The sequence below is a fragment of the Phyllopteryx taeniolatus genome, chromosome 8, assembly GCF_024500385.1.
Source record: "Phyllopteryx taeniolatus isolate TA_2022b chromosome 8, UOR_Ptae_1.2, whole genome shotgun sequence".
NCBI classification, from domain to species: Eukaryota; Metazoa; Chordata; class Actinopteri; order Syngnathiformes; family Syngnathidae; genus Phyllopteryx; species Phyllopteryx taeniolatus.
This window is the reverse complement of record NC_084509.1, coordinates 19,864,514-19,887,298: the sequence shown is the minus strand read 5'-3', so window position 1 is coordinate 19,887,298 and position 22,785 is coordinate 19,864,514. Positions and strand designations below refer to the sequence as shown.

Below are 22,785 nucleotides of genomic sequence, written 5' to 3'. Positions count from 1 at the left end.
TATTAGCAACTTAGCATTTTATTGCTTCCCATTAGAAATAGTACCTGAATATGGGAAAATATGTATATTCAGATTTAGAAACCTTTTTTTTTTTAGACCCATGGCGCAATTAAGCAAATCTCTTTTCCCAATTTTTTTAATTGATGAGATAGCTGTGATAGGCTCCAGCATGCCTGAGACCCAAGTGAGAATAAGCGGGACGGAAAATGGATGGATGAATTCTATTATATATATTTTTAATAACTGAATCTGGCTTAGCACTTCAATTCTCAGAACTATAACCCATATTTTTTTTTACTAGTCACACAGTCTACATTTCTTACATTTCAATCAATTCTACAGCATGGCAGTCCAGTTTCAGCTCTTAAGCATTCACATGCAATTGAAATGACATTCTCAAGTTGAAGAATTAGTTTTATGTAGTTGTGGTTGGGAGTGCTGGAGAACTACACTGCATCATATTTCATATTTCATGTTTCTATTTGGTTACCTTATGAGAGGGGTACAATTATAGAAGTATCGCCTCTGATTATGAGGCAAACATACTTTACAACATCCCACTACAACCAGAATAATGCCAAATGAAATCAACATTTCGTCAAATAAATACATATTTCAAAGTTATTTCGAACAGAGCTTGCTATCTTTGTTGCAGTGTAAACTGTTTATTCGACTACGAAACTAGACCGGGAAGTGTTCAACTGATTCTCTTTCTAATTACTTTACAAAGTGGACTGTATTGTATATTTCTTCTCTGCCTTGGACACAATTATGACATGAGGAAGGTTAGGTCCAAAAATAACATGGACGCAATTTCTTCTTCCCTCTTAATCTCATTTGACCCTCATTCTATTCCCTTGGTTCATTGAATAACCACTACAAGACTGCCTCTTATTGGTGCCATGGGGTATAACAACAAAACGGGAGCATTAGTACTGTAAGTACAAAGTAAACCATTTATTTTTCTCACTACCTCTTAAATTAAGCCACACATGGTGATAATACCATTCACAATGTGCACTACGTATATTGATCATGCAAATTTACAGCACGGATTACCAGAGTGCATGTCAGGGAGCTAAAACATACATTTGTTGACAGACAGACAGGCCTATTAACAGTCTTTCAAGTGTGTCCCAGGTGCATGTTGAGAGCATAACAGAGTAAAGGCAAAAATATTTGTTTCAGTCCAGCGTGCCCAAAAAAAAAAAAAAAAGACGGCGGTTTCCTCAGATACCTGCAGGATGAGTCATCAACCCGTTTGCAATGAGGCAAGGCGGAGATTCTTCAGGATATAATACAAATGTATCCAGCTAAGTGGTCTTTTTTTTTTTTTTTTTTTTTCAGAAATGCCGCCAGATACTAATGCATTCCATATCAAGGCAAATTGGTGTCCGTATTTTCGAGCTATTTCAATGTAAATGCACTAAACAGCACATAAAAAGAATATATACAATCTCTATCACGAATGAAATGGCGTTTTACAAAGCAAAGCACGACTGCTTGAGATTGTTTTTCCTGTTCACTACTCCAAAACTCCAAAACTGCATTATTAAGATAATGAAGCAAGTCCATTTTAAACATTAGTTACACAATTGAATCACCGATCTGTATTAAATAAAGCATATGTATAGAAAACAAAAGCAGTTCCCACACAGCGCCATTTTCCTGGATAACGACTGTGATCTGAAGTGCCGGGATATGGCAGCCATTTTACATCCACACAATAGCAGACAGCAAAATGAAATAAACAATGTTATTTCTGCAGTATAGATACATTTATGAATGTGTCACAACAATTGTTCAGTCCCGATTATCTTACTGCAAGCGCTGTCTTTTTTTTTTTTTTTTCCTTTTCTCCTTGAACGAGCATGATGCAAGTTGATCAGAGGTTCACTATTTTGTGGGCAGTGTTTTTGTTGCTGTGCCAAGTATCAAATGTGTTGTATGCAATTGAGAGGAAAAGTGTATTTGTACTTTTAAATTCTCTACTTTTTCAGGATCTGAATTGACTTTAAGTCCACGAGTTGAATCAGAAGGCCCCTTTTAAACCACAGTCTCTTTTTTTTTTTTTTTGGCACACAATTACCTGTACTTCAACTTAAGTACAAAGTGTGAGCAGCTTTTGTTCCACCTCTGCTTTTTGAGCATCACTTCTGATGGGGCTTGTTGCACTTCCTTCCTTGTTGTTTTTTTTTTCAGCCGGAGTCCTCCTCACTGTTCTGCACTGGCCTCTTGGGGGTCTCCTCCGGCCCCTCCCCGCTGCCACTGTCCGACTCCTCCTCCTCGATGGCCAAGCGCGTGTCCGCGGAGGAGCACAGGGAGCTGACGCTGCTTTGCTCCGTGCAGAGCGCGCACGCGAGCGGAGAGGGCAGCGCGCCCTCGCGGCGAAGATGTCCGAAGCGGTTGCCGTGGTTACCGCAGAAAGGCAAGGCCAGGTTCAGTGAGCGCGCTCCCGCGGCGGCCTCCGCCGTGAAGGAGAGGCTGTGCTTCTTGGGGAGCGCGCCCCACTCCCGCTGCTCCTCCTCGTGCACGAGGCGGGTGAAGATGTTGGTCCTCCTCTTCTCCTTTCTCTTGGAGTGGAAGTAGCCCAGCATGATGCCGCACAGGAAGACTCCGTAGAAAGTGACGACCATTAAAATGTACAAGTATGAGTTCCCGCCGCTTTGTGCCGCCTGTGCGTGAAGTGGGGAGGGTGTGGAAGCCTGGGTGCAGTTATCCAGGTGCGCCATCTTGTCACTTATTAATCTGCAAAGAAAATGACCTTTAACCCATTGGGATACTGTGCGCTTCCCGCCCCCACAAATAGAAGCAAACAAAGAACAAAAAGCACAATTTTGCCCAAAATATCAAGGGAGCCTACTGTACTTATATACATGTAGGCTGCCTACAACCTAATATCATAGAAAAACTCAAGTAGTTCAATTAAAAAAAAATAAAAATCTATTGCTTAAAGCACAAAATCTCCGAAGGCTAATTAAAAATCATGTGAACTGTTTCTCAAATCATCTCTCAAGATGGTGAATTTGGGGATTTCGAAGCTATATTCATCAAATAAAGTCCTGAAATATTTCACTCTGGGTTCTCCTCGAATCACTCCTGGTTTCCGATCATTTATAATTGTATCCAATTTTCTTCATCTATTTAGTTTTTAAACTTGTTCTCTGTAGCGCTTTGAGATCATGAAATGTAAAGTGCAATACAAATACAATGTATTATTATTATTCATCTATACTTCCTGAAAATAGGTTTGATATTCTAATCTTTTTTTTAGATTATTGTATGCGTGTATGTGTATAAATGGATGGATAGAAATGGGCGCACACATTCTGCAATTCCCTATTAAATATGAAGTACGTAAAGAAATCACTGGATCACGTGGGCAGTTATCAATCGATTGTACAGTAGGTATATGTGAACTACAATATCCTAATATTAAAAAACAAGTCTATTAATAAATTATAGATTTTCTTCATAGAAACCAAATGATCTTTAAACACGCGGAGTAATTTTTAACTCACCAAAACGAGGGGTCAAATTTCCTGTGGCACGAACGGCGAGCTTGTAACTTCGTGCAGCTCTTCTGGATTTTGGCAGAAGGTCTCCAAGGATTCGATTATTTATACAGAGTCACCACCCCCTACCCTGACTGCGAGTCACGTGGAGGGGGCTGACTGCATGTGTAAGAATAAGGCTTCTATCTGTGGAAATCTTAACAAAACATTTGTCAATGAATTTATACAGCTGTTGGATTAGAAAACTACCATCCACAACTTTCAATCACACAGTTTCAGAATTTTCATCACATTATTTAGCTCCACGAGGATGAAACACAGAAACAGGTCTTAGAATGTTCTACACCACTAAAAAACACTGCACGTATTGTTAAATCAGTACATCTTTAATCTTAATGAAGACAGAATTTTTAGGTGTATAAACTAAATCCGATTGTCTAGCAATGCCAATTTAGAAAACAAAGTGATTCAGCACAAACAATGGATTGTAAATGTAGAAGTTGTCTTTTGAAATTAAATGAATATTCTTCCGCTAAATGCACACAAGTATTTGTATTTTATTTTAACAGTAATGAGACAATATTTTATACAAAATGATCGTTCTAGTAGATTTTGGTCATGTACTGTATGTCCATGCAATTCCAAAGAAACTACAGTGAGTGCATTAATCAATTAAACCGCAGTGTTTATTCTTTTCAATGAAACACAAGGCAATAACTCACGTAATACAATTGAATTTCTTCAGTGAACCAAAGATACATGCTTCTGGACTGTGGACGTCTGCCAGCGTACCCAGCCTGGTTCCATCAAAAAAAATGATATTCTCCAGTGACTCCCCCCGCCCCCGGTTCATTTACATGACAGGAAAGAGCTATAATCCAGCTTCGAAAGGCTCTAGAAGCTACAAAGTGTAAAATCAGGAAAGTTAAATAATCAAGTTAAGTCTTATGTTGTGTATCATTGCTTATTTTGTCCCAATTCACTTTCCACCACATGACAAAATACAGATCATTCTAGAAGGCACCGTCTCCATTTACAATGGCATATCGTGCTGCGTAGTCTTCTTAACTCATTTTATTTCACCCTGGATCAGACACACAAAGAAAACACCCCCCAAAAATGAAACTATCATGTTCCCTGCATGTGCTGGTTAAGTTTAAGTCTCAACTGTCCTTAGCTTGTTATTGGTGTTTCAACATTTTTTGTAATCAACTGCCTTTCTTGCTTAGTGATCAGACATTTTTAAGTTTGCCCTGTTCATCAAAATGACGCTTTACAGACTACTGTAAAATACATAAATAAATGATTTCTGGAGTGTGTGTTCAGCACATTGGAAAGTACGCAGTGTTATTGTACAGCAGCTGCGCAAACTAAACAACAGTCCGTTTCCAACGTTAAAATAATCCCATTCAGGGCAAATCTGGGTACTTCATACACACAGATAAAAATGTGCTATTAAAAGTTGACAAAATACTCAATTAAAATGTGAAATTATTCTGTGATTTTGAAATTAACATACTACATACCATACTGGTTGACAATAATAGAATAATCAAATTTCAACATATCAAATCAATGTTCAGGCCAAAAGAACAAAAGAGCCAAGTGTCTCCTGACCTGCAGGACAGATAAAAGTATAATTATCCTTAAGATTACGAATAAAGAAACAATTCTGCGACAAAAGTAAACAAAGAAAGTAAACAGTGTGCAATCAAGTGCAATCCAAAGCTTCTTGCTGTGAACTCAGGCAAGTTGAACAGAAAACAGCTAAACACAGCAGTCTGTTTCATAAGTTCCATCTGGAACAATAAACCACTTGAGACAGGGGTCATACACATGGACAAGAGAAGAAAAGGCAGCAGCAGACACATCGATTGCACTTCCTGCAAACTTCACGTATCCAGTACTATGCAATCATTCTACTTTGGTTCAGCTACAAATTCAAGTAGAAACAACCAACGTGGAGCTGGGTAACAGTCCAAAGGGAAAACACAACCCACAAGTTTGAGAACTTTGTACATGTCTGCTTTGTTTGTGGACTGTCATTGTCCATGTCATCATTTCCCATTGTACATCTTTGCAATCTCATTCCGGTAATGGATTTCCAGCTCCTTTCGTTTGAGCTTGAATGCGTCAGTTACTAGTCCTGTCTCAGGAGTCCACATGTCTGGACTCAGATGGATCTTGCGGGGGATCTCAAAGCGTTCCAGTTGGGCTGAAGGAAGACAATAGATCAGCACACAGCACACATCATGAGAAAATGAACTTTTCAGGAGTCAGGAGTCTTCCTACCTGCTATAGCGGCCTCATTGATGACCTTGAGCACCAGCTCTTCCATGACCTTGTTGTTGCAAAGCTCCTCCCTTGAGCCACTGATGCCATATTGATCAGCCAGAGCTTGCAGCTGCTTCTCATTTGGCACCATAAAGGCGATAGCGTACGTCTCGTCACTGCAGCAGCAGAACAAGTCAAAGACAAATGCAATCCATTTACATGCAGACATTAATCGGGTTATGGACAGAGGTCGTTCTACTTCCAGCCATTAGTTTATACAAGGGTTTCCAACCCTTTATTGCGCTCAAGCACCTTTTTCTTTTGAAACAATCTCACTGCACACCACCAAACAATATGTACAGAATTTCATAAAAAGTGGATACACAATTTAATTACCACTGAAAGAGCGTTTAATTAATTCATCACTGGCATTGTTGGATGAGTAAAAATACATGTATGGTTGTAAATGACTAAAAATGAAAAGTTAAGAGAAACTGGATAATTTCCACGGCACACCGGATGATCTCTTACTGTACACTGGTTGGGAATGACCATTTTATACTGCTTGTCCTCATTAGGATACATATATAGGAAATATATTTGCCCCTTCTCAAATTCATTTGTTTTTGCATTGTTTCCCCACTTTAATGTTTAAGATCATCAAACAAATGTATATATAACCCAATTAAACATAGAATTCACTTTTAAAATGTTTTTTTTAATGTTTTTTTTTTTTAAATCAAGGAAAAATAAATATTCAAACTAGCTATCTGGCCCTGTGTGAAAACGTTTTTTTTTGTCCTGTTTGGCTTTTAGGTCAAGCAGAATGGAAAATCTGTATCCCTTTTATGCCGGAACAGTTTTACTGTGTCACGGAGTTTTTAAGCTTCCGCTGTGGTATTGTAATTGAGGTTTATTGAGAATCAGACTTGAACAGTCCAACAGAACGAAGTTTCTAGCAGGGAGAGAGAAACAAAGACATAGGGCGTGCAAAATCCTCTCGGACCCTCCCCACCCCGGTCACCGGCTCTTCCAGCTCCTTGCCTCAGGTAGGCGCTACCGATCATTGCAAACTAGAACTAGTAGACATTCCAACAGCTTCTTCCCTCTTGCAATCAACTTCTTAAACAGCTAACTTACAATTCCATTACAACAAGCTGGCAATTTTTTTTTTTTTTTATTTATTTTTTTTTTTTTTTTGACTTCAGTTCGTTGTCACATTTCTGTGGGGCCAATTATGTATTACTCGTGCACTCACTGTAGTTGTCTCGCCGTGCTGCACTATTTGCATATAGTGGCCACTCATGCCAGAGTAGCATCTGCTCCATTTGCACACTGATTGAGGAGTATCTGTAACATTTGCACAACCATTGTCCCAGATTATCGCACTACTCGTCACTTTAAACCGCATACACTCCTTGAAGTCTCAGTGCCCTTTGCACAATGGTCATTGCACCGGACTATTGCGATATTAGCCATTCGAACTGCTCTAAGTGCTAGAGGACTCTGCATCTTTTTGCACAATTGTTGTTTGTTGTTGTTTTTTGTCAATGTCTTTATGTCAACGTCTTTATGTCTCCAAAGTGTTCTGTAAATTGACTGTCTGTTGTACTAGAGCGGCTCCAACTACCGGAGACAAATTCCTTGTGTGTTTTGGACATACTTGGCAAATAAAGATGATTCTGATTCTGATTCTGATTCTGATAGGACAAAGCACAAATTCTAAACAGGATGAGAGAAGTAAATCATTACATTATCTACAACAATGAAACATTAAATATGAGTGTTGCATGGGGCTGTTGTGCTACACCCTGTGAGGGAAGGACAGGACAAGATAGAACACGACAAGGACAGGAGAAGAAGCATGCAGGACAAGGGTCGTGAACCCGGCTGTACAACTGAAGTGTGGTGCCATTAATTATGTAAATTATAAAAGTCTAAAGGACGGGTGTATAAGTGAGGGGATACATAAGCGATTTGCATATTCTTGAGTTATTTGTTGCAGTATTTGCGTGACCCCACACTCAGTGAAAGAGTCCTAGGAGTGTGTTCCTGTAGATGCATGCAAGTGAATTGACACCGTTTTACATGCACAAAGATGACAAAAGTGTCCTGTAAATGCTGTGGCCACACTGCGGTGGCTGAGGACCCCACCCAATCAATTGAGGGGCGAGATCATGCCCAGGGGTCCACCCGAGAGCAGCCCGGCGGACGGGACACGTCCCACACCGAGGCACCCAGGGCGGTCTGCCGGCCACACCGAGGCGCCCCGACAACTAGCCACCCAGCGGGGGCCGCAGGGACCCAATGCCACCCCCCCAGCCAACCGCCCCACACGCCACGCCACCTCCAGGAGAGCCAGACGCCCCCCCAACCCGCAGGGCCAGCCATGCAGCCAGAAACGTTTTATGTTCTTTTTGGTCAGCAGTGGTTTTCGCCTTGGAACTCTACCATGGATGCCCTTTTTGCCAAGTCTCTACCTTATTGTTGAGTCACGAACACTGACCTTAACTGAGGAAAGGAAGGCTTGCAGTTCTTTAGATGGTGTCCACGCTTTCTTTGTGACCTCCTAGATGAGTCATTACTGTGCTTTTGGGGTAATTTTTGTAGTCCGGCCACTCCTGGGAAGGTTCACCATCACCATTGTTCCATGTTTTCTCCATTTGTGGATAATGGCTCTCAATGTGGTTCACTGGAGTCCTAAAGCTTTAGAAATAGCTTTGTAACCCTTTCCAGACTAATAGATGTCAATTACACTATTTCTCATCTGTTCTTGAAATTCTTTGGCTCGTGGCATGTTGTTGCAGCTTTTTAAGATCTTTTGGATGACTTCATTTTGTCAGACAGGTTCTATTCAAAGTCACTGATGGTGTAGTGGTACACTCGCCTGACTTTGGTGCAGGCAGCGTGGGTTCAGTTCCCACTCAGTGACGGTGTGAATGTGAGTGCGAATGGTTGTCCGTGTCTATATGTGCCCTGCGACTGACTGGTGACCAGTTCAGGGTGTAGTCCACCTTTCGCCCGAAGTCAGCTGGGATAGGCTCCAGCGTCCCGTGACCCTAACCAGGATAAGCGGTGTTGAAAATGGATGGGTTCGATTCAAGTAGATTGATTGACAAGTTTGTGGGTCCCTTCATTCTTCGCAATACAAAAAATGCTAATAGGTACCTTACCATGCTGTAAGATGAAATCAGTGCTTGGGAGAATGTTGAAGATTTGATTTTCATGCGAGATGTGGACCCTCATTTTTTAATTGTCATTTATAAATGGAGATATCGTGGTCAGAATGAGTGGCCAGCCAAGAGTCTCAACTTAACACTATGTGACTTTTTACTTTAGGGTTGGCTAAAGGAAAAAGTCTTCTGCTCGACACCAAAGATTTCGGAGGAATTTGATGGGCAAATACGAAAAGTCACGCCTTCTATGCCACAAGAGATCCTGGTGAAATCAATTGACACAGTTCCTTGGCGGCTTGAGAAAAGCTGGTAGCGAATCCTGGACCCCATATCAAATTTTGTCCATTTGTTATAAAGAACACAACAATCTTGGGAAAAAAATACAAAAGGTAAATGATTTATGAGTATTTTAAAAAAAGGAAGTAGTTTTCATTCACCCTTTATATAAGTAGAACTTAAGCCAAGCAATACCTGCGTTTACCACAATGCTCCTTTTATTTCATTGAGCTGTGGGAATTGTTCAAAGGAATTAGTGGGTTACTTACTACTCGCTAGTCGCTGAATGGTACAAATTAAGGGGACAACTTTACTCATATGAGCGGTAACATTTTATCTTTTTGTACAATGCCTTGGCTCTTATGGTGGCACTCAAACGAATGGGGGAGAAGAAAAAAAATAACATCACATCACTCCTGGAGTGTGGCAACAATACTTAGTAGTTATTGACTTTACGTGCAACATACTTTGTAACTGATTATATACAAATAGTTGGGTCTCTGGAGTGAAAATGTGTATGTACGTATGTAAGTTGTTCAGATTCAGATTTAAATAATACTGCGGCAAAGGCCATTAAATAAAATGCATTCATCAGTTACACGTCTATGCCGTTGCGTAAGGGCAACTCTTTGAAGATTGATTGGACTATAGGACTGCTTTGGGACACTTTTGCCACTCAACACAACTTATTGATTTCTTCTTACCTATACACTTGACAGGTCACAACATTATGACCACCTTGACAATTGAATAATATGCATGTAACATAATGAATGAAATTAAAATGATGCTAACTCTGGATTGACACTGTAAGAGAGGTATTAATTTAACTTATTTATTTTATTTGTACAAACATTTGAAGTTTGCGGTGGTATAGAACTGTACTGTAGAAACAGCTGGAAGTATGATATAGAACTGTGACTTGTGTTCTATGCACAAAACATATCTACAGACAAAATTTATCCACAGTGCCCACATTTGCCCCAGTAGGTTTGATTGTTGTTATTTTGCAGTGGTGTACAGTAGAACTGCACTGCATCATAGAAACATTGCAGTGCAGTTCAACACCAATGCAATTTACAACCACAATAAAACCCCAATCAATACCCCTCTAACAGTGTCAATCAAAACTGAGCAAGATTTGCTGATACAGGTCATTTATTGCATCATATTAGAGTGTACAAGTGTACCTAATTACGTGTCCATTAAGTCTTTGTAATGCCCAAGTGGCAGAGGAAAAAATCCTGAAGAAGCACGGCTCAATACTGCACTTCTAAATACTACTTGCGTGGCTGCCACAATACAATACAGTATTTATGTTGGTGTACAAGCAATGCATCACAGCTCACCTTTTGGCATAGGTACAGATGTTGTCAACCAGAGGGCAATTCTTCAATACAGCTTCCACCTTTCCCAGGGAGACGTACTCTCCTCCTTGTAGCTTCACAAGGTCTTTCTTACGATCTGGAATTACAGGAAAGACAGTAACATCATATGTGTGAGGACGCTGGCGTATATGTCACCGCTTCGCAACACGTTTTACTTATTTTTTGACCCAGTGATACATAAATATTTTCATTTCTTAAATGATACCACAGGTGTCACACTCAAGGCCTGGGGGCCAGATTCGCCCCACCACATTTTATGTGGCCCGCTAAAGAAGGTCCTGCGCGTCAACTTCATGTTTCTTGCTGAAATACTAAAATTGCAAATTCTCTGTGTTACAGTCTGTCATTAGATTCTCGATTTACTTGTTTTGTCATTCCCTTTTGCTTCTACGCCATCTAGTAGTGATTATTAGTAGGAACCAACTGTTAACCGGAAGGGTTCCTTCCACCCGACGCCAATTATATGAGCGCATTCGTCAGCCAGCACACACTCAGACGACTACTTTTTTAGTCCTACGCAGCATTGAATATATACGACTAAGATAACGCCAAAGAATTAATAACTATTGACTACAAAGTAGCGGCACGGTGGCCGACTGGTTATAGAGCGTCAGCCTCACAGTTCTGAGGACCCGGGTTCAATCCCCGGCCCCGCCTGTGTGGAGTTTGCATGTTCTCCCCGTGCCTGCGTGGGTTTTCTCCGGGCACTCCGGTTTCCTCCCACATCCCAAAAACATGCATTAATTGGAGACTCTAAATTGCCCGTAGGCATGACTGTGAGCGCGAATGGTTGTTTGTTTCTATGTGCCCTGCGATTGGCTGGCAACCAGTTCAGGGTGTACCCCGCCTCCTGCCCGATGAGAGCTGGGATAGGCTCCAGCACGCCCGCGACCCTAGTGAGGAGAAGCGGCTCAGAAAATGGATGGATGGATGGATGGACTACAAAGTAGAAAGAAAAGCACAAATTAGACTAATCTTTTGTTTTAATACTTTCTTTCAAAATGTTTATTTTATTGTTTCATAAGGGCAACATGTATTTATGTGCTTTATGTTTGTGACCAGTTCTCACGGGTTGTCAAGCTGAAGAATAAACCCCCTGTTTTGCGAAACCTCGTGTCGTGCTTACGCTACATCCGTAGGATGCTACACTCTTCACTTTTAATAGCTTAAGAGATATTGCAAACTGTTGTTACCAATCCGACTTTTAAAATAAATTGGATTATAGTTGGAAAAACAATGTATTATTGACTTCTGATTTCAAAAAATAGTTACTCATCAATTTGTTGTGTATATGTAATAATATGTGGATACATGGGTTCAGTCATAACGGCCCTCTGAGGGAACCATAAAAATGTGACAAAAATGAAACCGCTGATATATATATATATGTATATACAGTACATTGCAAGTTATTTGTTATATATCAGCGGTGCTGTATACAAACATCCTTGGGTCTCTTGAGAGATAGTATAATAATATATACTGAAGATTTATATTATTACCATTATTATTAGTCTGCCTGTCTTGACAATGAGCTTTTCAAAAGAACCCTAAAGGAAATGACTATTTACCACTTAAGAAGACAACTTCAAAATTTCCAGTTCCACTCTTACCCTCCCTTCAGCTCACCAATGATCTTGAGGCATCCATCTTCATGAAACTCCCCAATGTCTCCAGTGCAGAACCAGCGTTGACCACTCTCGTCAACAAAAAAATCACTTTGATTTTCCGCACGGTTCTTGTAATATCCCATAGTTACGTTGGGTCCACCAATTAGAATCTCTCCTCGTGGGTGCGGCTTGTCAGTGTGAAGGTAGCCCGCTGAGAACACAAAGTAAAAATTATTTTTGTGTGTGAAAGAAATACATAATGACAACATAGATACAATCCTAACCATAAAGAAAGTGAGCCATAGACTCACTATCGATATTTAGCAGATTTTACATAGAGTATCATAATACTCTATGTAAAATCTGTTCAATTTCCACAAGAATGTGGAAAAAAAGGTTCTACGGTTTTCTTACAAGGTCACATTCCATTTATCTTTGAAGCCCACATTTTATATAGGCTGCTGGAATAATGCCGGGATTGGCAAAGTGGGAGAAAATGTTTTTTTTTGGAGCTAAAATGCAAGTTGTACAGTAATCCTGGGTAGGAAAATGAAGTCATCACTGATGGCCTAATATTGCCCTTATTGAGAATTTTGTTTTCAAGCAATTATAATTGAAATAATCTGTTCAAATTGTTGTGATTATAAAACCTTTAAGTCCACAGGCAGTGTTTTGCAACATTTTACATTTTAACAGCTGTCATGAAATGAAATCGATCAGTTCAGTTCAACCTGGAAGTTTTTGTGTGACTGCATTTTTTTATTTTTTATTTGGTCAAATTCCAAGTTGTATAACCCGCAAGGCATTTGACTCTGGGAGATTCCACTTTATCGCCATGTGGGCAGTTTTGTAACTTCTGACCACAATTTGCGTGTTGTTTCGAGTGAGATGAAAGAAAGGACAGCGACACTGTGTATGTCTGTGTGGGTGGGGGGTATTTTCTGACCCACACAGCCTCACTCACCCTCTACCCAGTCTTTCAGCTTGATCTCACAGCACACTAGCGGTCCTCCCACTCGCCCAGAGCTGTAATCCCACACTGAAACATAGCATACACACACGTACACACAATCAGGAAGTGCACTCGCATCAAGCAACAATATTTAATACCATGGCTACATGACCCTTAGGCCTTATGGTAGCCCCATCCCAGAGGAATGTCCAAACCAGTGGGCTGCAGGCTGATTTATGATTACTGTCCATCTGGGAAAAGCTAGGCATATTTCAACACGCAATTTCAAAATAAATTGGTAAGGACAGACATTCAAAAAGATATGACTCAAATGTGGTGACAGTTTTAAGCAATTTCTTTTGTGCCACTGAACAAAATGTTCACCGTTTCACTACCTTTGTTTTTGTTTTGTCTTCCATTACTTGGAGAATTGTTTCTGTTGTAGATTTTCATCCCTCAACATCATTCCCTTCATTCAATTACAATGTAGTCTTTCTTCCAAAACATGTATTATGTATTTAGTAATCATGTCGTATAAACCCGGAAATATATGCATTTGCAGTGAATTGTTTTATTCTCTTATGGTTTACCTGTGATATGATCAGCTTCACAGCTATCCATTTTCAATTTTGCTTACCCTCACTAACTGTTCCAGCGCCACAGGTCTCTGTCAGGCCGTATCCCTGACCCACAGGGCAGCAGAAACATACATTCATAAAGCGTTGGGTGGCAGTGGAGAGCGGGGCTCCACCCGAAAATAACACTCGTAAATGGCCTCCGAGAAGAGCACAAACTTTACTGAAGACCAATCTAAATGGGCACATAGAAAAAAAATAGATTTTAAAATATACTAAAAGTATGTAGTATCAGTATGTAGCATTGGCAATGAAATGCAGTGGGGTGTTTCTTATATGTTGTCGCTATCATTTAGCTCAGCAAGGTTACATCTCTTAGTATGATGCAGTGCACGTGTCAGTCAAAAGTGAGCATTAGTATCTGTAAAGGCAGAATATTTGACAGAGTTTAAACCAGGTGTTTATACAGTATATAAAAATACACTTTTTCCTCTCACTGATGTAAAATCAGACTAAACGTTTCCTGTTTTAGGTCAATTAGGATTAGCAAAATTATTTCTATTTGCTCAATGCCTGAATAATTAGATGGATTTTTTTTGGACACTTACTTCAAAGTCTGAATTTAACATATATTTATTTAATCAGTATTTGGTACCATCTGCATTTAAACCGCATGACTTGGGTCAAACGTTTTGGATATCCTTCCACAAGCTTTTCACAAAGGTTGGCAGGAATTGGCCCATTCCTCCTCACAGAACTGGTGTAACTAAGCCAAGTTTATAGGCTAACTTCCTCGCACATGCCTTTTCAGGTGTACTGACTCTGACCCAGTTGCCAAAACCTCCCCCACAGCTTGATAAGATGCATTCTTCCCTGCGGCCTTGCTGTTCGAGACAACCACTCGAAGACGCCTACTGGACCCTAAATGAATTAGCAGGTCCCCTCGAAATCTTGGTTTACAGTCATCAAAGAGTCCAACGGTCCCAATCACCCACAAAACGGGTGAAGAAGAACTCCTTTCCCTTTTTCCGCCTGTTTTTATTTTTATGCAACTTTTTCGTCACCCAAACCAACCTCAACGCCTCCTGTGAAATGTGCAGAAAGACCACACCCAAAGATCAGCTTATCTACGTTTGTGAGTCAGCAGTGGTTGCCATACTGTACAAAATTAGTGCTTTATAATTTGGGGTAAAATACTATCTCTCCACAAATCCCAACTTTGTAATAGTTCGACACGCTGCAACCTATTCACTCTAATTTTTGGCCGAGCAACAACACACGATGTTCTATTTCTCTTTTTCTGCGCCTATCTTTCTTTCACCAGTATTAGTGTTATTTTCTTCCTGTAGCTAGCCTTTTTGCGTTTCCCTATAGATCCCTTGTAGATTTCATTAAATATTCTATAAAATTCCACTCTTTGTTGTGTTTTGAGTTGAACAAGGAGACCTCTGTCATCTCGGACTCGTATTTCATAAAATGTAGCAACCTTAGATTATGAGACTGAAAAACGGTTTGTTGTCGCTTTCTCCTAAATTCTATACGTATAAAAAGTGACGCGGTGCCCTTTACAAGACAAAATAGCTTGATTTATAACGCTAAGCATCAAGTCACGCTGAACCGGAAGCAACGCAGGCGTCGCTGCTTCGAATTTATTTCTTAAAGAAATTACTTTTTATCCAAACGCCAATATACAGTACACAGGTCTGCCAAGAATTTTTTAAAATGATTCTGATCAGGGCTTTGTGATGGCCACTCCAAAACTTTGACCTTGTTATCCTTAAGCCACTTTGTATTCAGTTTGGGAGCATGCATCAGATCATTGCTCATTTGCTTTAACTTCCTGGCTAATGTCTTGAGATGTTGCTTAAGTATTCCTACATAATGTTCTTACCTCATGATATTTAGACAAGTGCATATGATACTGCCACCCACGCATTTCAAAGTTGGGCTGGTGTTCTGAGACCTACAAGCTTCCCCTTTTCCCCTCCAAACGAAACGATGCTCATTATGGGCAAACAGTTCAATTTGATTTTTGTTAGACCACAGGACATATCTCCAAAAATTAAGGTCTTTTTCCCTGTGTTATTTTCAAATTGTAACTGTATAAATGGCTTCTTCCTGGACCTACAGCCCATGTCGGTACAGTACTCATTTCACTGTAGATAATGACACACTTACCAGCTTCAGCCAGCCTTTTCACAAGGTCTTTTGTTTTTGTTCTTGGGTTAATATGCACATTTCAGACCAAAGCACGTTCATCTCTGGGAAACAGAACCCGTTTTCTTCCTGGCTGTACATTCCCATGGTGTTTATACTTGCGTATAATTGTTTTAACAAACGTGGCAGCCTCAGGCTGGGTGGAAATAGCACCCAAGGATGAACCAGACTTCTGCAAGTCCACAATTTCTTCCTGATATCTTGACTAATTATTTCTGAATTTCCCATGGTGTTACACAAATAAGTCTGTGTTTCAGGTGTGCCTTTAAATAAATCCACAGGTTATGTTACTAATTAACTCAAATGTTGTCAATACAACTATGACAAGACATGACATCATCTGGGTTTCCCCAAATTGTTTAAAGTCATAGTCTCACTATCTGTAAAAGTCTGACTTTGAACAAAGTAATGGAAAAATTGTCAAAGATTATTCTGGCATATAGTAAGTAGAAATAATTTTGGTAATCCTAATTGACCTAAAACATTTCATGACAGTGAGAGGAAAAAGAAAGTGTATATGTATTTTTATATCGTGTATGTAAACTTCTGGTTTCAACTGTAGCTCTCATTGTATTATATTAGATTCTGCAAGTGTATCAAATAAAGTGACCAGTGAGTATATTCGTCATTAGAAAGCCATGCTTCTGAAGCAACTCATATACATACTTGTCACACAGAGGCGTGCCGTAACCTTTGCTGAGCTGATCCAATTTATAGTTGTAGGCAAGAGTGAAGAGTGTTTGCTGGAAAAAGTTCATCTCCTCAACCTTGGCCATCACATTCTTATAAATGCGATCCATGATCTCCTGTCGTCAAGTGGTGTAGGGATGGAGTTTAGACATGGAGAACAGAGATGTGATCAGTGATTATAATCATGAGTTAATGTGAGAATGATTTCGAAGACACAGACAAAAAGGCAAAACAGCTGGTCCTTATGGGTATGTGTGTTGTGTTTGCGTGCAAAGCAATCGCAGTGGGAGAGGAAGTCTGTAAAAGATTCCTTCAGCAGCTCGTTGTCATATCACGGCAAACAATTTCGTATGAGTGTGTATGTTGTGTTTGCGTGCAAAGCAATGGCAGTGGGAGAGGAAGTCTGTACAAGATTCCTGGAGCAGCCCGTTGTCATATAACAGCAAACAATTTCGGATGAGTGTTTGTGAGGATGCGTGTGTGCAAGAGTGCATTTCATGGGGATGACCACATGGGGCTTTCTCACGTTCTGTTCACAGCTGTGAATGGTTCTAGAGACTGGGGGCCACTGCCCTTTGCTCTGCGACCACAGGGAGATGGGGGGTTGGGAGGTTTCTTGTGCATATGAGTGTGCTGAGAATACATTGGGGAAAAGGATACCGCCTGAAACTTGCCTTAGTGTAGAAATGCTATTGAAACTACCAATCATCCATAAATCCATTTTCTATATAGCTTATCCAATCACAGGACATACACAGACAACCATTCACACGGTCACTGAGTGGGAACTGAATCAATGCTGACTACACTAAAGACCTACGACTGAAATCATTTTCTAACAATACAGTATAACATCTGCTTCACTGGTAGTTTTCAGTTCGCAATCAGAGAATTTTAGAGTAAGAGGCCCCTAATCACTGTAGATGGGTCCAAATATCACTTACAGTACTTAAGAGTTGTTAGCTTTTAAGCATCTGCTATAAATTTCAACTGATAAAGAGATTATACCACGCACAAACATTTTTAAAAGTTTTGACTGGGAATGTGGAAATATTTCAGCTTGACCAGCATTATATGGCATAAGACAAGGTGTTCTATACTTACAGGGACAGCTGCCATCAGAGTGGGCTGCAGGACACTGACATCTCCTTTGGTGCCTTTCTTAATCTTAGTTGACTAATGAGTGCAAGAAAAAACAGAAAAACAAACCATACAAATCCATTAAAAATTCGTAACATTCATGAACATGTCAGCGTGATAATAGCCTGCCAATTTTGTGCTTGAAATTTTTTTTAAATGTACAGTAAATTCCTGCCAAGGTCTGTCATGCTGCTGTATTTTCTGCCAGCTATGACGGTCTTTCACATTGTACACATTGACCCTACCTGTCAAACGTTTTAGAACGCCCCAATTTTTCAAAAAGAAGAAAAAGAAATTCGCAGAGTTCAATGTCTCATTGTACTCTGAAATAAAACAATATAACAACAGTACACGTTACGAAAGAAATTGAATCCATCAACAAAAATGTATTCTAAACCTTTGACTCATTAAAATAGACACCTCAGAAAGATACAAAAGCTGAACACACTCGTGGCATTCACTCTACAATGCAAATCAAATATTCTTCAGAAAGTTCCTACCAACTTTGTTGCAAAGTTCTCAGAAATGTGAGGCACTTGTAGTTTGCTTTGCTTTCACACTTTTGCCCAGTTTATCCCAAGTTAGCTGGATGGGGAGTCAAGTCTGGAGACGACCTTTTCGTACAATTCTGAAATGTACAATTATTTTGGGGTAACCATTACCGTCCCCCTTAACCCCCTTCTTCTAATTCTGACAGTTCACAACTTCTTACCAATTTAAAGCTATCCATTGGACTTAAGCTGCTCGACTTTCCCCCCCAAAAAAATTAAAAAAAAAAAAAGGAAAAGGGGTGTTGTAAAACCTTTGACTAGGAATGTATATATGGAGATAATTCTCATGACAAACCCCTCAAATCTGGTAGTTACATTGAGCGGTTAAGCTATACACCCTTTAGTTCACCCAAATTTTTTATTCTTCATCTTAAAAAATAACGTTTTGGACAATTATGCTTCATACTTTGTGGGGACTGATCAAAGTAAGGTCATAGTTGAATGAGCTTGTTATGGAAGAGCCCTCAAAGATGAAACACCAGTGGGATGAACTAAATTGTGAGCCGGGCCCTTTTTATGACCCTGACTTCACCAATGATCTTCTGATGGACTGGAGAAAATTCCCACAGCCACACACAAAATTACTGTATCTACAAAGTTTTTGTTTTAAAATGGAAACTATTTGTTCTTCTATAGTATTGTGCCCAGGTATCTAAATACTTTTTGTCTATTTTGTGTAGACTACATCTTTTGAAACGTAGCTGATCTTTCATGACGAGTTGGCAGTTCTCATACGCATAAAACATAATCCTTTATAAATTAACATTTCTTTTTTTATTTGCTTAATGATACTCAAAAGTCAATGATCAAATACATGACACGTGACCATACCTGGTCAGAGAGAGTTTGAGGTGAAGAATAGCCAATCCTACAACCGTGAGAAATGCACACAAGCTCAGCACTCAGCTCCAGTACATGGGCCAGGGGAAGGTAGCCAACGTAAGTGTCTTTCTCACTGTAAACAGACCAATATTTAGCTCACGTTGTTCAGTTTAATACCATCCCCAAAAAGGTATTGGAACAGCGAGGCGTTGACATCTTCTGTTGACTGAAATGCTTTGGGTTTGACATCTTAAGCTAAGTAGGGGGCAAGAGATCAACATTTCAGCTTTTATTTCCAGGTATTTACATCTGGATCTGATACACATCTTACAAGTTAGCATTTTTTTATAACAAAACACCAACCACATTGTTAGGTGATCAAAACAGTTGGAACAGAATTAAAATAGACAAAAGATTTTTGTCTGTGGGTGTTGATGGGTTTGAAATGTATTTATCATGTATTATATTATATATAATATTATATATATGTATTATATATCATGTTTGGATATGTTTGGAAATCCTTCAAGTTTTTTTGACAAACCAGTCACGTAGGGCACCGCCACATTTTGCCTCTTGTTTCTGTCTTCAGGCTTGGGGGTATTATGTGATGCTTTTTCACCTTTTGACTGCAGCAACAGTTGTTTTAGGGTTTTTCCTTTACAACTATTAAAATGTCTCTGTATAGTTGTTTTAGGATCTTTCTTTACAACCATTAAAATGTCTCTGTTGTCAACTGCTCTTGTGTTTCTTGGTCTGTTTGACATGTTTTTTCTTCTTCAGGATATGAACACCATGGTTATACTGGCTATGGCTGCATTTGTACAATTGCTCTGATTGGTTTTCAGCTTCACAAATGCTTGTTTTTCCACCGATTAACAGCTATCTATATTTTAATGGTGGTTACACCTATTACTGTAAATGTAGCCATGCAAAACCCTAATCTGAAACCAAGCTGAGACATTCAGTGCTCTTTAGTCAATATAATGGGACACACAAAACAGACATGTTAGTCACATGTTCTGATATTAGGGAAACCAAAAAAATCAGTGGGTTTAAAAGGGTTATGTATCAGACCAAAACACCTGGAAATATAAGCTTAAATGTCAATCTCTCCTATATCTTTTAATGTTAAAAAAATTAAGGAATTGGCCTCACTGTTCCAATACGTTTGGAGGACACTGTATTTTGAGAATGTCCCCAGTCAAACAATAGAGGACAAGGTATCAGAAATCGCAAGCAAGGGAGGACTAATTAAATATTAGTCTAACTAATAGTCATAGGCAATAGCACTGAGAGAGTATTGACACACAAACACAACGGTACATTAAACTGTTCACCTCAAGTTAGGTATCCGTTCGGCCACTCCTGTGAAGGCAGCGATAATGTTGCTATGAGAGATCAGGGCACCTTTGGGAGTACCTGTGGATCCACTTGTATACATGATGACTGCAATGTCAGAAGCTAGAGGCTGATTTTGCTCAGAAATTTCTGTATTAAAAATAGAAACATAAACAGAACATTCAAAGGAATGGTAAGAGATACATTAAGAAAACTCTCAAAGTAGTAACACTGGTGTGCACTCCATGTATGCATGAGCACATCATGAGGAGATTATTTATTATTTCGCTGTTTTGACACTGTGGTAAACACTTAAGTATGTAAAAGAAGGTGCGATCAGTTTCAGTAATTTAGCATTCAATTTAGATCCTTACATTCAGTTGAAAAAAAAATTACATAGTAAATGTTCCAAAACCAATCCAAAATACTATATCAGTTTTAGATTTTCTTGATTTTGAGTTCCCCCTCCTTGAGCCGTCACCTTATCGTGCTGGAGGGTGTGTCTGTCCCAATGATCCTAGGAGCTAAGTTGTCTGGGGCTTTATGCCCCTGGCAGGGTCACCCATGACAAACAGGTCCTGGTTGAGGGACCAGACAAAGCACGGCTCAAAGACCCCTTATGATGACGACAAACAATGGACTCAGAGGTGGGGCTCGAAGGCGACCAGCTGGTGGCCGGGCCTGCACCCATGGGACCTGGCCGGGAACAGCCCGAAAGGGTAACATGGGTCCTCCTTCCCATGGGCTCACCACCTGAGGGAGGGGCCAGCGGGGTTGGGTGCATTGTGAGCTGGGCGGTGACAGAAGGCGATCTGATCCTCGGCTACAGAAGCTCGCTCAAGGTACTTGGAACGTCACCTCTCTGGCAGGGAAGGAGCCTGAGCTGGTGTGCGAGGTCGAGAAATTGTGATTAGATATAGTCGGGCTTGCTTCCACACAAGGCTTGGGCTCTGGTACCAGTCCTCTTGAGAGGGGTTGGACTCTCTTCCAGTCTGGAGTTGCCCATGGTGAGAGGCGCCGAGCAGGTGTGGGTTCTGCACCAATTTAGAGGCTCTGCGCCTCTGAATTAGGACACTGCTGGGGACTCCATTGTCCTGCTGGGGGACTTCAATGCTCACGTGGGCAATGACAGTGAGACTTGGATGAGCGTGATTTGGAGGAATGCCCCCCCCCCGATCAGAACCCGAGTGTTCTGTTATTGGACTTCTGTGCTCAGCACGGATTGTCCATAACGAACATCATGTTCAAGCATAAGGGTGTCCACACGTGCACTTGGCACCAGGACACCCTAGGCCACAGTTCGATGATCAACTTTGTTGTCGTGTTATCAGACTTGCGGCCGCATGTTCTGGACACTCTGATAGAGAGGGGCGGAGCTGTCAACTGATCACCACCTGGTGGTGAGTTGGCTCCAACGGTGGGGGAAGATCCCGGTCCTACCTGGCAGGCCCAAACATATTGTGAGGGTCTGCTGGGAACCTCTGGCAGAATCCCCAATCAGAATGAGTTTCAACTCCCACCTCCGGCAGAACTTCACCCACGGTCCGGGGGAGGCGGGGACATTGAGTCCGAGTGGACCATGTTCCGCACCTCCATTGCTGAGGCGGATGACCAGAGCTGTGGCTGTAAAGTGGTTGGTGCCTGTCGTGGCGGCAACCCCCGAACCTGTTGGTGGACACCAGCGCTGAGGGATGCCACCAAGCTGAAGAAGGAGTCCTATTGGGCCTTTTTGGCCTGTGGGACTCCTGAGGCAGCTGATGGGTACCGGCTGGCCAAGCGGAATACAGCTTTGGTGGTCGTTGAGGCAAAAACTCGAGCGTGGGAGGAGTTTGGTGAGGCCATGCAGAAAGACTTCCTGACGCCTTCGAGGAAATTCTGGTCGATCATCCGGCGTCTCAGGAGAGGAAAGCAGTGCACCATCAAGACTGTATAGTGGGGATGAGGCGCTGCTCACCTCGACTCAAGACGTAGGTGGGGAGAATACTGTGGGGGGTGCTTCGGGAATATGGGGTACCAAAGCCACTGATACGGGCTGTTCGGTTCCTACACGACTGGTGTCAGTGTTTGGTTCACGTTGCCGCCAGTAAGTCATATTTATTTCCGGCGAGGGTTGGGATTCTGCCAAGACTGCCCTTTGTTACTGATTCTGTTCATAACTTTTATGGACTGAATTTCTAGGTGCAGCCGAGGCGTAGAGGGTTTGGTGGCTTCAGTATTTCATCTCTACTTTTTGCAGACGATATAGTTCTGTTAGCTTC

General features: G+C 40.8%; 2 protein-coding genes across 2 annotated transcripts in view; both read right to left on the bottom strand.

Moving 5' to 3' along the window:
- Positions 1–215: 215 nt before the first annotated feature.
- Positions 216–4,028, bottom strand: kcne4 (potassium voltage-gated channel, Isk-related family, member 4). The gene is made up of 2 exons (XM_061783220.1): positions 3,522–4,028; positions 216–2,748 (listed from the first exon to the last, which is right to left on the bottom strand). Exon 2 carries the CDS (start codon positions 2,730–2,732, stop codon positions 2,199–2,201), a length of 534 nt encoding a protein of 177 aa, XP_061639204.1. The 5' UTR covers positions 2,733–2,748; positions 3,522–4,028; the 3' UTR covers positions 216–2,198.
- Positions 4,029–4,183: 155 nt separating this feature from the next.
- acsl3a (acyl-CoA synthetase long chain family member 3a) overlaps positions 4,184–22,785 on the bottom strand; it is a 33,550-nt gene continuing 14,948 nt past the window's right edge. Inside the window, 10 exon segments of the mRNA XM_061783216.1 lie at positions 4,184–5,730; positions 5,808–5,965; positions 10,591–10,705; positions 12,259–12,450; positions 13,204–13,278; positions 13,829–14,001; positions 16,650–16,789; positions 17,778–17,849; positions 19,196–19,319; positions 20,527–20,677. Of these exon segments, the coding sequence (XP_061639200.1) occupies positions 5,573–5,730; positions 5,808–5,965; positions 10,591–10,705; positions 12,259–12,450; positions 13,204–13,278; positions 13,829–14,001; positions 16,650–16,789; positions 17,778–17,849; positions 19,196–19,319; positions 20,527–20,677 (1,358 nt within the window). The 3' untranslated portion in view covers positions 4,184–5,572.

Coding starts and splice junctions, on each gene's coding strand:
- kcne4 (XM_061783220.1), bottom strand. CDS start 2,732: ATGGCGCACCTGGATAACTGCACCCAGGCTTCCACACCCTCCCCACTT.